The sequence below is a fragment of the Chaetodon auriga genome, chromosome 11 (genome assembly GCF_051107435.1).
Source record: "Chaetodon auriga isolate fChaAug3 chromosome 11, fChaAug3.hap1, whole genome shotgun sequence".
Classification (NCBI taxonomy): Eukaryota; Metazoa; Chordata; class Actinopteri; order Chaetodontiformes; family Chaetodontidae; genus Chaetodon; species Chaetodon auriga.
The window spans coordinates 26,127,528-26,142,882 of NC_135084.1; the positions used below are offsets into that span (position 1 = coordinate 26,127,528).

The following is a 15,355-nucleotide window of genomic DNA, read 5'->3' on the forward strand; positions in this document are numbered from 1 at the left end:
TGTGTGTGTCTGTATGTGTGTGTGAGCACGTTGCTTTCTGTATATGTTTGCATGCGGCCCTCCGCACTGTGTGTTGATGCTGGTGTGTGTTTGTGTCACTGTGCAGCCATGTGAGGAAGTGAACCATTTTTGTGCCCACGGCCGGCTTCCGGACATCAGCGACCTTTAGGCCAGCATAGAGGGGTGATGTCATCACTAGGGGACGGCGTCAAGTTTTGCCGGGAGTGTGTGTGTGTGTGTGTGTGTGTGTGTGTGTTAGTCACTGCTCTCTCCTGCACTGCAGCAGACTCTCAGTGAGGAAAGGTTATGTGCTTCAGCTACAGGACTTTTTGGATTTGTTGACTTATTTACTGCCTTTGTTATATAACATAATGTTTGTGCTCTGCTGGAAAAGGTATTCAGGTCTTTACTTATGTAACAGTCACAGTAACACAATGTCAGAGGGCTCATTGACAAGAAAATGGTTTTGAATTTTTACTCAAACTTTGTTAATCAACATCACTGACGTTGAGAGAAATGTGTGTGATCTCCGTGATGTAGCAGCGTTATCTCCAGCTGCAGCTCCACGGAGCGTCTCAAGCTTTTCAGCTCAAAGTTTTGACTGTACGGCACATTTGCTGCACAGTTTAGTCTCACCTCGCTGTATAAACCTCATTTCCTGCAGCAGCAGGCGACTGTTTGCAGCAAACAAGCTCTAATAAACCCCCTGAACACCAGACTACCTGCCCGGCACCATGCTGAGCAGAGATCAGCAACGTTCTGATGAATAAAGAACAAACCAAGCAGTTAAAGAGACGGATAGTTTTTCTGTTGCTGGAGGCCAAAACAGAGTCAGAGGACGAGAGAAGTCAGAGCGACATTCATCAGGTGGACATGAGCACCAGTCAGCTGGGGTCGTGTTGCTCGGTCTGATGGACGTCAAACTGAAAGTGCATTCACCCAAAATTATGCAGCTTTAAGTCGGTGTTGTAAATATTGAAGTGAACACAACATGTTGCTGAGCGTTGACCAATCAGGCGCTCTCTCCAGAGCGCCGTCAGGGTCCTAACTGCGGGAACATGCTCATCATTACGAATTCCAGGTCAAACGTTAAGGTGGCCTGTTTGATGCGGCCGACACAGCCGAACCTGCCGCTTGAAGCATGAGAGGAGATGCGTTCGTTTAGTAATTCAGCAATCGTGTTTCCTTCTGAATCAGTCTGCCAAAGCTAAGCAGTCACATAAAAACGTAGAGCAGCGCATCGATTTGCTTCCACTGTGATCTGAACACTCAGATCCCAGAAACCTGAAGCTGGCAGGGCAAACATGAGGGCAAGTGGAACAAGACCAGTCTCAAATGTGGAGAATCAGATGAAACAGCAGAATTTGATGGCTGCCACTGTCGTTCAGTGTGTTGTTGTGCTGTGTTCATGGTTGTAAAGCCTAAACTCAGAGCTGTAATGGCTCAGAGGACAGTCTGTATTAGACGTGTTTTATTAATTATTGACTTTTTTTTCCCCAAAAAAATTAGGCCCAGCTGCTTCTTCCTGTGATTAGCTGTGAAATATCTTCCACAAAGATTTAGAAAAGTTTAAAACTCCCCTCCCCTCCTCCTCCCTCCTCCTCCTCATGTATTTCTTTCTCATCTAGAGAAAAAAGGAAAATGGCCATAATTAAACAGCATTTATGTCTCCGCTCTCCACAGTCTCAAAATGCTAATTGGTGACACTGCAGTTCAGCTTTGTCCAATTACTCCCAGCTCTCGCTCGCTTGATTAGCAATCACTTTCTCTCTCGCTCTTTCTCTCTCTCTCTTTGCCAAAACAGAGGAGAAGCTACTCAGCACTAAGTGGCTCATGAGACTCCCCGAACTCGCCCACCTCCTTTCAAAATGACCGTCCCTGTGAAGGTTTGCTTCCACCAGGACTCTCTGCGGACGTTTCAGCCTGTTTGCTCACATGTCTTTTATCCGTCTGCACCTTCTTTGTTTGAAAAGCAGCATGTTTGCACACAGAGGAACAGGAGTGACGAGGACGTCATAGCTGCATGAAGTTAATCTTCCTCAGCTCCTGCTACGTTAAGGTTTTAACACTTCTTCATCCAGAGCAGCGTGTTTCTGCGCTCAGCGTTGAGGGTTAAACCCGTGAAGCGCGCCGCTGTGTGTTTGGAGCTGCTTTTGACTCAAGATAATTTACAGGATGTGGAACAAAATCACCAGGAGGCTTTACACTGTGAATCATCCCACACGTCTGTCTTTAGACCGTTGGCTCAGATCAGGAAAGCTACGGTGGCTGATAAGGACAAACACGCTGCAAAGCCCAAAACATTTCCATCAGGAGGAACATGCTGCAGCTTCAGATACGATGGTTCAAACACCGCAGCACTTCCTCTTCCCTCATCGAAAACAGTCACATCAGATCTCTCCCAGATCAAACATCAAGCTGTTCCACGTAGAGCTCCCCCTGCAGGCCTGGATGATACAGGAACAGAGCAGCCACCGCACACTGTGTCCATCTGTCCATGTCCTCCTGAACTCATCATCACCTGTATGTTACAGATTCTCACAATAAAGAGGAAGTAAAACGTGTGTTTGTAAGCACAGTTAGCAGAGAGGCTCGTGTCCTCAATCCAAAATCTGCCTCGTTTGCTAGTGCTGGCCGTGATGGAGGTCGCCAGTCCGTGAGTTTGAAGCCATGGAAACACAGCGCAGCACGTGTGACAGTCATTTAGTCTTCTGTATAGACTGTGTCCAGGTAAACTCTGCAAAGATGGCATTCAAATTACAGTCCAGCAGGAGGTCTGCTTGCATGTATTTGGCTGACCGGCACCCCACTGAGCGGACCTGTCACAGGCTGAATGATGCTTCTGTCAGAGCTCTCTGCTCCTGCGTCCCATCGCAGGACGCTCTGAACCTCAGGTTGACCTGTGACCTGTGAGCCGTCCTGTGTTGGTCTGTGGACAATGAGACACTTTTATCGACGATGTGAAATCGATTGAGGGCTTCCCAACTGAAACTCTGAATGGTCCATTTTCAGGGAGCAGCCGTTCGTTAGGATGTCGTGTGAGGCGTCCGTCTGGTTCTCAGGCTTCAGGTCACTCGATTCAGTGCTTTTCATCTGCTTAAATAAGAAATCCAGTAAAAAGTGAAAAAAGGAGTTAGAGGAAGACGCAGCTCCTGACAGATGAAGGTTTGGACCCGCAGCACTGGAGACCCGTCTCTGCTCCCAGAGCTGATTTGCTGCTTGTGCAGATGGAGAGCTGTTTCCGATTGTGTTCTATCTGCGGCTCATGTTCAACGAATAGCTTATTGATTTTCCTCTCTGCCCGCTGGGGTTCAGATGTTTCACTCTGCTCCCCTGCATGTGCGCGTGTGTGTGTGCCATGTATTACTCACGTTGTGGGGACATAAATCTGTTTGTACGGTCACATTGTGGGGACAAAATGCAGGAGCCCGTGATGTAAATGATTACATTTTAGAGTGAAGTCTTGGCTTAAGGTTAAGTTTAAGTTAAGGTTAGGATAAGGCAGGTAGAGGTGATGGTGATGGTTCGGCTAAGTATGCAGCAAATGAGTGTGTGTGTGTGTGTGTGTGTGTGTGTGTGTGTGTGTGTGTGTGTGTGTGTGTGTGTGTGCGCGTGGGTGTGTGTGTGTGGGTGTGGGTGTGTGTGTGTGTGTGTGTGTGTGTGTGTGTGTGTGTGTGTGTGGGTCAGGTGCACAGACTCATTCTTACCCACAATCCTTGGTTGTTTAATCAGTTCAATTGCTATTACCTGTGGCTGAACAGTCTAAACCTAAACCAATCAAGAGGCTCAGTGGAGTGTTAACAAACCCACAGGACACTCCCAGCCTCCCCTCCTCTCCCCCTCCTCCCCCCTTTTCCTTCTCCCTAATGCCTTGGTAATAGCGACAATTAGCCACTGCGCTCCATTGGTTAGATGGCTAAGCTCGGCCCTGTGGCCCATTAATGGGGAGCTGAGCTAATACAGGCTGAACGGGGAATCTTGGGCCTGATTGGATTTGAATCCCAGCCAGAGGAGGGTTTTTAGAAGGTGCGTTTGGATGATGGAAAATCATTGTGGGGGAGTTACAGAGTGTATTTGTCTTTGCTGTAATTGTTCTGGGTAATGTTCAGTGCAGCGGGGGTCCTGGCGTGTCTGATGTCCGGCCTGTTGAGCCTGTGAACATTTGAATGGGGTAATCGCTCGAGAAGGCAGAAAATATATTTATTTGTAGACCGCGTACCGACGCCATAAATCGCATCGCAAAGTGACTTCCAGCAGACGGCACAGCCGAGTTTGAGAGCAGCAGTGAAATACAGATCAGCTTCATACACAGACGGCGTTCGGCTGCCCAACAAGGCGTCCTGATTAAAGCGTTTGTCCACAAACACAAACAGAAGCCTTTCCTGATCTGACATCATTTCTCTGAGTCTTCAAAACCAGAAACAAACAATCTGGTTTGAGTCTAAAGAAGCACTCTGTTACAGTTAAAAGGACGACCTCACGGTGAGTCCTGGTAAAGCCATGTCTGGTCCAATCATCTCTGTGAAGCTGTCAAAAACCTTTCACGTCCTCTTGAACAACTCAGCAGTTGGAGTCTTGCAACCAGAAGGTTTTCATCCGGCAGCAGCAAAGAGCATCTTGTCCTCGTCACCAGAGGGGCTTTCCTGGTCGCCGTGTGTCTGAATGCAGCTCAGAGGTCGGCTGTGGACCGAAGAGGCCGTGACTGCGGCCTCTTCAGCAGGCGGGTCTGAAAATGTCACGCTCATTACGGCGCTAATACCCTTTGCAAAGCTGTCATCCTCAGAGACACAGGAGGACACACACACACTCACACACAGACGGATGAAGAGGAGGATTGTTTCAGAGCTGCTGGCCTCAGCAGTTTCTCAGGGACTTCCTGTTGTTAAGTCTATGGGTGCGCTTGTTTCGAGCTCTTGTCAGAAGTTCTGGTTGAGAGAGGAGCTTTGTGTTTGGCCAGATAACTTTGCCCTGCAGACATCCAACGCTGAGGCTGTGTGTGTGTGCGTGTGTGTATGTGTGTGTATGTGCACATGAAACCCTGTTCTTTGTTAGCGAGCATCATGTCGCCCGTTGACCTCTCGCTGCCCTTTGCTGTCCTAAAATCCCCAGCTTCCTGTGGTCACCGCGGTTTTGTATCTCGCCACAAACGTCCCGAGAATTTCTCTCCTTTGTCGTCTTTGCTCTCCAGAAAGCAGAGCTTGAGGGCAGTAAATGAGCGTGACCATGCTTCTCCATGGTTGTATTGTGGTTGTGTGATTTTTTTTTTTTTCCTTTTTGCACTTGAAGGTGTTTTTTGAGGACGACTACAAAGACTTCTCCTAGCATGAGACACACTGTTGCTGAGAGGACGTTATCTGCAGATGGCGTCCTCTCAGTGGAGATATAAGATTTGCAGAAATTGCCCAATAATTGCATAATGGCTTAAAGATGTACAGAAGCAAAACTTCAAAAGCACGACCATGAAGGCCACTGCGATCATGAAAACATGTTATTAAGATTTCATGTTGTCCTTGTGGATGACAGCAGCTTCCACTGGTTGTAATTGGACTCGGCTTTCATAAGTGCAGCTGCAACATGTGGTTAAACGTAAAATCTCCACCCAGATGAAGTGAGAAGCAGCAGCTCACGACCTTTTGGACCTGCGCCCTCTTAAAAGGTTGAACGTGTCTGGAAGTGGAGAGCGGTTCTTAGTTTCCAGTCCACTTAGTGTCCAGTGTTTTCCAGGCCAACAGCAGAGACCTGTTTGTGCAGCAGAAATGTTTCTCATCTCTTCTTTCTTATCTTCACCTCTCAGATTTATCACACACGTGGCCGATAAGTCGAGCACTGCTGCGTTTTTGTACAGTGTGTGTATTCACGCACCACCTCCACTAACACCCTGCTGTGCGGCTGAATTCAGCGTATTCAGAGTGAGTTTCCTCCCGTGAGTCGACACAGGTGTCAGGACAAGTTTCCATGGAGGTAATATGTTGGCAGCCAGCACCTCATTCTGCTCAGATTTGGACTCTTTGTCCGCTGGGAATAAAGGTACAGGAGGAAAAGTACAGTTTGATTAGTTTAAAGCTGTCAGATGATTGTCAGCTCACCCACACGCTGCCTCTGAACCCAGACCGAGTACGCAGACATGTTACAGGACTGCAGCGCTGATAAAAACGGTCCTTCAGGCCTCGCTGTGGATCTCCAGCAGCCTGTTGTTGTGAAGCTCCTCACGCGTCACCGACGAGCTCCAGAGTTTCAGTGTTACGAATGTGAAAACAGGCGTGACTGAAAAACACAGATTTGAGTTTCAACACTAACTAATCTGTTTTCTTTCCTCTCGTTAGCGAGTCCTTCCACGTGTCGGGTTAGAAAGGCTGCCGTGGTCGTCTCTTGATCCCGGGGTTGGCAGTTCCGTCCCCGCCTCCTCCTGTCCGTGTGCAGACGTGTCCCTGAGCCAGACATTGAACCCCAAGTTGCTGTGAATTAACTATAGAGACCAAAACCATTTTTAGTACCAGGCTTCAACATGTTTATCTCTGCTGTAAAGCTTTAATATGGGGGTCTATGGGGATTTGCTCGCTTTGGTTCCAGCCTCAAGTGGCCATTAGAGGAACTGCAGTTTTCAGCACTTTGCCTCCATTTTTCAGCTGTGGAGGCTGAAAAATAGGCTGCGTCACTCGTCCCTGTGGTTGCTGAGGAATCGTTGATTTCTGATTGATTGATTGATTGATCGATCGATTGATTGATTGATTGATTGATTGATTGATTGTGTCCCTGTCCTCTCTCCAGCTGCTTCCTGTCTCTGTTACTGGTCGCTGCTGTGGTTTGGAAAATCAAACAGACCTGCTGGGCCTCCCGACGCAGAGAGGTAGGACACCTCATCTTCTACTGTGTGTGTGTGTGTGTGTGTGTGTGTGTGTGTGTGTGTGTGTGTCCGCGCTTCACTCTGCTGTACATACGAGCTGTCACATCGAAGGCTGAAGTCCATAAACCCTGACGCACCCCCTCACCCACAGTTGTGAAGGGTGGGTTAATGTCACCAGTCCTGAAAGAAAAAAATCATCTCCACTTAACGAGCGTCGCCATGACGATAAACAAGGCCATCCCCCTTAATTAGTGCTCCTCATGAACCAATTAACTCAGACGAAGTGATGCTAAACGAAGTGGAATGGAGTGATATATCACTTAAATCCTCAACAGATGCCGCCTCATTTCATATCTACTCCCGACCCCACGCATGCACGCACACACACACACACGCACACACACACACACACACACACACACACACACACAGCTTGCCTTGGCTCGGGCCTCTTCGGTCTCACTCTTTAATGTTTTTGTGCGTTTTCTTTGTGTTGAGTCATCGGGGAGGAATCAGTGTTGCTTATGAGCAGCGATGATAATAGCCTGTTTTTATTGGTGTAATCCTCACACGTTCCACAGGGAACACTAGTGCTTAAACACACTTGTTGGTTTCTGCCCCCCCCGCCACCGCTGCTGTTCTGACCTCATGCCGAAAACGCTGCTGCTGTCGTGTGACTACGCTCAGTGACAGAGTTAATGTCACGTTTTTCTGGCTGTGACTTGTGTTTACTGTCTGGTGTGGATTAAAAAAAAAGACAAAATCAAGGAAAAGAGAAGTTTTACATATTTCTGCTGAATACTGTTCAGATTGCAGATGTCAGATTGCTCTCGACTGGCTTTTATCTGGATTGTATTTTCCCACGCATCCCTGTGTTTGCTGTAAAACTGCAGGCTCTGCAGATAATTCTTAACTTCAGCTTAACACAGTTTTTATGACTAATTTCTGCCTTTTCTAACCAAAATCAGGAGACATATTTCTTGATTATGTTTGGGAGAATAATGGATGGATTGACAGAATCTCTGCTACCTCCTCCGGGTGAAATGGCGAGTTTTTAGGGCTCCTGTTCTTCTGAAGTTCTGGGTGTTCGTGCGTGCAGCGTGATGACTGTTAACCTGCACTTTGTGTGTTAACCACCTGTGACCGGAGCAGCAGGGGGTTTGTTTAGCCTTGTTCTCCCCTGTGTGAGGAGCAGAGCACCAGCTGCTGGCCGGCCGGCCGACGCTCGCCTACATTATTTATGAGAGCCGGTCTCGTATCGCAGCAGAACCGCAATGCTGCATTTACTGCACTGCTGGTTTATTTACACCACTTCCTGCTGTTTCTCCAGCTCTCTGTCTTGCTGTCAGTCTCTCCCTCCTTCATTTCTCACCATCTCTGCCTTTAGAAAACACAGGGTCTAATAAATGGAAAGCTCTGCCTTGGAGGAGAAATCCTCACTGCAGGAAATCTGACGATTAAACTTCCCTTTCTTCCCCCTCATCAGCTCCGGTTGATGTCCTATTGGAAATGAAACCGGTTACTTTTTCCCTCACATAATTAATTCATGTAGAATGGCACAGAGGAAGGAAATGGAGTGCCCTCGAAGTGTGATCTTTCACCTCAAGGCAGCTCACGCAGTGTCCGAATAAAGAAAAGAGAGAAAACATTTAATAGATTTCACTGAGTAATGGCACTCAGCCAACCTTAGAGGGAGACCATGACATTTCACAAATCTACTTAATTCATTTTCTTCACCAGTCTGTCGTCAGATTAACAGGAAACCCTTTCTGGATTTGTTCTTTTAACTTCCCTAAAACTGCCACCTCTCAGCGAGCGAGCCGCAACGCAAACCATGCTAACGAGCCGAGAAGCCCTGAAACGCTGCCCGCTGCAGGCAACAAGCAGATAAATGATCAAAATATCAGAGTTCACGTCTGATATCACTACGTCTTATATTAATGTTTCCATTCACTCGACCTTCGCTACGAACAGGATTAGTTTCTGCTCGTTAAACAACAAGATGGACAAGGAGGAGGAGGGGAGGGAAAGGAAACGGCTGCAGTGACGCTGTCGGACGTGGAGCCCGTCCTCATCAGGAAAACTCACCAGCTGTTTTTAACATAACATTTAACATATTTTTATGCATATTTATGCTTTTCGTGTTGGAAAAGTTGAAGGAAACAGCAAAGTTAAAAATTCATCAGTTTGGTAAAAAAGTGCTTCGGCTCACTTGAAGTCGTTTTTGCCTCTTTTCTTCTTCTGTGGTGGTATTTTGGTTTACCAGCTGGAGAATTGGCGCCACCTACTGCTCATCTCAATGAACCACCTGTTAATAAAGGCATAATCGTAGTTCATGGAAGATTTTTGCCTTTTTTATTGAAGGTCGGTTTTGATTTGCAGAAGGTTTGGATGGAAACCTTCACCGGTCCGTCAGCTGTTGACCTTGTGCTCGAACACCTAAAACAGCGTATGTCTCCATGCTCCTGATCAGTGGCCCCGTGTGGTCGTGACAGCAGAGCGTGTTTTCGAGCAGAGGTCGTTTTACTGCCACCAAAACTTCTCAGGCCTTCTGTATAAGCAGCAGCTTGTTGTATGATGGAGAGAGTGAAGATGCTAAACCGACTTAGCGGCACTTGGATTTTCTACCTCGATACTGCACTGAAAGGTCAATCCGGCTCTACTCTCGCCTTGTTTGGTGCTGACCTTTCTATGAGCAGTGAGATTACAGCTTTCTGTGACAAAAGGCCACTTTCTTTGTCTCAGTTGGTGTAATTGTACAAAACCACAGGTTGGTAGCTTGTCATCAGTGGCAATTTCCTGCTATCTGGGCCACATTGTTGATGAAAACCTGAGCTACACCTTGCCTTTTCACTGGGCTGAATGCACCACCTCACAGCCAGATAAACCCGCCGTGGATCATGTGCAGAGGGGGGGCACGAAAGGTGTGACGTGGACACTTGAAGCGTCCAGTGCACAAACACTGAGAATGGACTCCAACAGCTGAATGAGGGGGAAGGAGTGGATGTCATTTTGAAGGTTTTAACAGGATAATTGAACAGTTTTTTTTTTTTAAGGAAAAACCATATCAGACATTATTAAATTAATCTGTTTTATGTACATCTTTGGAAAGTCTGGACGGGTGTCTTGACATTGTGTCTCGTAGTGGTTGTTTGCTGTTAGAGGATGAAGCACCCGAAGCTTCTAGTTTACACAGAGCTCTATTTACCACTGCAGACACACACAGTCAGACACAGCCAGAGACCCATACAGAGATAAAAAGCCTTTTATTTCCTCCCTTTACGGCTTCCTTGTAACTCGTCACCCGTCCCATCGAGCTGTGCAGACCCCCGTCCCTTCAGCGGGCCGCAGCCTCGCTCACCCTGCACCACCGAGCGAGAAATTAACAATGCTAATCAATGAGCTGAGTGCTGTGTTTTCATCATCTCGCCGTGTTGGTGCACAGTTCTCGGCTGATTATTATGGAGATAAACTGCAGTTGTCAGGTGCTTCAGGGGTTCGCGGGAGAGACGGTCAATACAGTCATATTTACCTAATATATGGATATTGTTATTGTAATATACAGGAGCAGTTATTACTGATCAGCTTGTGTGAGATTAAGGAGATTCTTTTGCTGCAAATAGAGATTGTATTGTTTGTTTTTGCCTCTGTTATGAAAAGGTTTCTCACATTAAACTAGTTCCACAGTGCTGTGATATCACAGCACAGCTGGGTACGTTAATATGAAAAAAGTATGTCAATAAAACAGAAAAAACTCATACAAACATGTTTTTCCATTTATTACCCTCATAGGCAGCTTCTGTTTGACGTAGTTCGTTAGCAGGTGAAGCTAGCTCGCTAGCTGAACTCACTCACACTCGGTGTTATCTTTGGATTTTGCTCAGATGTTTCTGCCAGCGATGGAGAGGCTCCGCAGTCATTTTGTCCCTGGTTTCATGAGCGACATGGGCTGACCTCAGTACAATCCTGGAGATCAGTTTTAGATCATCATTTAATCTGATGTTGTGTCTGTGTGAACCGTGCTCTGGTCGGAGGAGGAATTAATTTGCCCCATCCAATCAGCAGCCAGTGAGTGTTGGTGTTAGTTGAGGCAGAAACTTCAGCAGCAAAACTTCTTTTCCGACCCGGGAACAAGCATAAATAACCGCCCAGGTGTCCGAGGGATCGTGTTCATCCTGGAGTTTTAAAAACTTTGCCGTTGGACGTAATCCTGGTTTCTACAGAATCATCTAAATGCTCCTGTTTGGTGAGAAGGACACAAAATAAATGAAAATAAATGAGTGCTGCTTCAAAGGCTGACAGAACTACAGTTTAAAGCATGAAGGTGAGATCACGCTGACAGGTGCTTTGTTTCACAGCTAAAGAGCAAAATGTCTTAATACAAAGCTTCTGTCACCCGCAGCTCGGCTGAACGACACGATCCACCTGTTCAACGCTCGCAGACGCCTCACAAATGAAAACGAGCTTTGTGCTGACACATCATATTCCAAAATAACTGCCGGTGTCTGTCCTGTCAGGTTGTAATATTAGCGAATAAAGTAGCACTTGTGCTTCTCCTGCAGTGTGAAGTGCATCATCTGTTCGCTCCTCTCTGCTCTCCGGGGAGCTGGTCCAGTGGGGAACCACAGCAGAAGGTGAAAATGGGATCTCTTCACTGTTAATTATGGATCACAACCAGCCACAGACTACAGAGAGAGCGGGTATTAATAGAAGCACGGCTTTATGTTAATTGCTTTTTCCTCACGCCCCTTTTTAGAACTAACAATCATTTTTGGATTCGAGATCAAACAATCAAAAGCTACTTTGAAATTCTAATGCTGATGCGCAGAGACAGGCTGCGCAGGACGTCTCTGGTTTTCCCTAATAGGGTTGCCCCTGAAGACTCTGCGTGTGTGCGCGTGTGTGTGCGCGTGTGTGCGTGTGTGTGCGTGTGTGTGTGTGTGCGTGTGCGTGCGTGTGTGTGTGTGTGCATGTGTGTGTGTGTGCATGTGTGTGTGTGTGTGCATGTGTGCATGTGTGCGTGTGTGTGTGTGTGTGTGTGTGCATGTGTGTGTGTGTGTGTGTGTGTGTGTGTGTGTGTGTGTGTGTGTGTGTGTGTGTGGTGGGGTTGTATATTGAAATCCACCACCGCTAATATCGACTCTCGGGTGGATAAATAAGTCAAAAGACAAACGAAAAGCGAGGAAGACAGCCAGAAGGACAACATTGAGGTCCTCTCCTCCCCGCTGACTCTCTCAGATCCATTTTTCATCGTTCTCCTCGGGCCTACCTTGAATCTGTCGTATCAGATCACTAATTAAAACCAAGAGCTTGTTGTAGAAACCTGTTTGTCTGTAGACCTCCACTGGCTGCACGTCTAATATCTCCACACTCATTCACAGGTGTCGCTTTAGCTGCCGTGTTTCTGGATTTGGATCATATGTCCCTGATGTGTGTGCCTGGCTGTTGTGACCTCACAGGCCACCGTATAACACCCCAGAATAACATAGCGACACTATGAAAAGCGTCGTGTCTGTTCCACCTGTGGCCTCACTGTGGATGGACGTGGTCAGAAGGTCATTGTCTCACCTGTAACCACACCCACCAGTGATGTCACAGTGCACGACACACCCCTTTCAGTACACTCCACTGCAGCGAGCTCAGAAGTTAAACCAGTGGAGGTCAGAGGAAATGTCATTACTGGTAATTCCACGCAGTCAAAAATATGTAGATATGTAGAAACAACAAAATCAGCCGTTTAATGTGTCCTGAGAGGAACATGAAGTATAACACGCTCAAGTCGAGTCAGAAGTTCATCAGATGAGCAGAAGAAACAGATAAAAACAGGAATGTTGCACAAAAAAAGGCTGAATTTACAAATAAAGCGAGCTCGAGCGTCACTTCAGAATAAGCCGGCGCTCTTTTTATTGGCCGCCTCGCTGACGGCGAACACGTCCCGTCCATCTGCCTCTCTGTGAAACTCTGTTTCATCTGCTGTCAGAGTGTTTTTAAAACTCATCACAGACAGATGTTGCCTCAATTCCTGCTCGATAAATTGTCGTGGAAACTTTGCGGCGCGGCCAGCTTCGGCCTCGCCGTCCTGCCGGCTCAGACGGACTCTGAGCAGATTACTCTGATTTGTAAGAGTTTGGCTGTTAGCTGACAGCTCCTCCTGACCTCTGCTGCCTTCACGGCCGTCACAGCGCACACACACGCACACACACACACACGCACACACACACACACACACACATCCATTTTCTTAAATTAGATGTTTGCACTCCTCTTGCATGAGGCAATTAACACACTGTGTCATTTTCCCCCCACACTCATTAAGGAATTACACTCGGAGATGCTCGCTCTGAATTACAGGAGGCTGAGAATTTGCAGTATAATGAAGAGAGCTTGATTAAAATTTAAGTTTTAAGGCTGTTTTGTTTGTTTAGGACTTGTCAGCGCTGCGCTGCATCCAATAAGCCGGCTCGTGGAGCTAATTATGCTGCTGTAAATGGTTTCCCGAGGTCTCTTACAGTCTAATTTCAGCTGCTGGATGATGAGTAAAGGTGCTTAAGTTAATTTGAATGAAAGATTGAGTCAAACTTATGGAGTTATTGAACCAAAAGTCATTTATTAAGACAGCAAAGAGGCAATATTGGACATAGATGAAAACAAACAGCAGTTGAAATAACAGAGCTCACAGTGAGATGGCACTGCTTCAGCAGCCTTGTCTTTTCTTTCCTTTCCTAATAAACGCGTTCGTGGTGGACTTCCTGCGTCCTGCAGAGGGGATGCTGTGCTCTGACTGCTCGGCCCTTGGCTGCCACACACTCCAATCTGCAGCTGGAGAGATTAGCATGTCTGGACCAGTGAATGCCAAAGCACACAGTGTGTGTGTGTGTGTGTGTGTGTGTGTGTGTGTTTGTGTGTTTGTGTGTTTTTGTGCGTCTGTGTGTGTGTGTTTTTGTGCGTCTCTGTGTGTGTGTGTGTGTGTATGTGTGTGTGTGTGTGTGTGTGTGTGTGTGTGTGTGGATGCTGTACAGTAGGTATTCCTCTTTGTGTGTCCCTTATTCAGCTGGCATTAACCGAGGTGGCAGATTAGTAGAAGAGGTTTAATGTGGCCAAGCGTGGCTGGGTGTGTGTGGATGGCTGCTGTGCAGACAGTCAAAGGGAACACACACACACACACACACACACACACACACATACACACACACACACACACACACACACAGACACACACTGCAGAAAGCCACCATGCCGCCTGAGCTTTGACCTCTGACCTCAGAGACGAGTCACTGTACAAGCACACAGGATGTAGCTTCAACATGTCGTTTTCACATTTCTGCTCCGTCACATCAACAGTAATATTTCTCTTTGCCTTCTTCTTGAATTCTCTCCATCAGCTTTTCTTTTACTAGATCCTGCAGGATTAAATACATTCGATTTGCTATAAATTTGTACATACGTGTGACTGTAGGGACGCAGACTGCTAGCTAGCATTAGCTAACTAGTTTGGAGTATTTGATGTTTGTGCATAAGTAAAATATGCAGGTTGGCAGAGAGAGAGAGTTTTTACTGTTTCACAGGAGCTGGGGCTTAAACGTGTAGTCTGCCTGGGTGTGATGGTTGGTTAACCAATGCTTAGAGCTGAATGTGCACTGATAGTAAAAATGAAGGTGAGCCTGCGTTGAGTGGAGCGCGGTGATGGTCACGGTATTCACAGACATCACATGGAGTTAATGTTTACAGTATTGTGTGTGACGAACCTTGAACACGGTCTCCTCAGTGGATCAGGCTCTGTGTACCCTCGCGTTGAGAACTTTAAAGACATCAAACATGTTTAAATGTTAATGATGCTTCGCTGCTGTCAGCGCAGCCCAGGTGACCTCTGCCTCCATCACAGATCCAGATGAGCCTGCAGGTTCAGGGAGGCGTTCAGCAGCAGCACGCCGCCACCAGCAGACTTCAAAAGCACCGAAACAAGGGAGACAGGAGGGCTGTGGTTGTGGAGGGAGGACTGAGGAGACACAGAGGGAGGGGGGGAGTTTTGTGAGGGACACAGCAAGGACATCTCCCCCGAGCCATATGGTGGTTGAGATGGTTTTATACGGTTGTGTTTGTCTGTCTGTTCCGTTTAGGATTTTTACCGGGAAGCGCCGCAGGCCAGCCGTCTGTGATAATATATCTCCCTCCCTCCACTCTCACTCCCCTCAGCGTCCCGCTCTGCTTTGCTGTCTTTGTCTCTGCTGCCATCCTAGAAATGTGCTCGCGGTTGTCATTGTGACTGATGGCCGGCGTTGGCTCGAGGGGGGAATGGGTGGTCTGGCTTTTCTTAATAACGTCACACCTGAACCAGCGGCTTGACTCCTGGACCTCTGCTCCACCGGCGCTTTGTTTGTCCGTGTGTGTCTTGCATGTCCACGAGCAGGCGATTGATTTAGAGTCAGAGGTGTAGGGCAGGATTTTGAGCTCTGCACATGAGCAGCCTTGTTCCTCTGCTCATCCATGTCTCTAATAAACTTTTTTTTTTAA

The 15,355-nt window shown here is 47.2% G+C and overlaps 1 protein-coding gene across 3 annotated transcripts in view; it reads left to right on the plus strand.

Annotated features, from left to right (window-relative positions):
• The window catches only part of atrnl1a (attractin-like 1a), a 212,404-nt gene that overhangs the window by 120,971 nt on the left and 76,078 nt on the right, over positions 1-15,355 (plus strand). For all 3 annotated transcript variants that reach the window (XR_013077819.1, XM_076743654.1, XM_076743655.1), the window contains one exon: positions 6,769-6,847. Coding sequence is in view for 2 of the 3 variants with exons in the window: in XM_076743654.1 (XP_076599769.1) it covers positions 6,769-6,847 (79 nt within the window). In the remaining variant the exon portion in view is untranslated. The remainder of the gene's footprint in view (positions 1-6,768; positions 6,848-15,355) is intronic.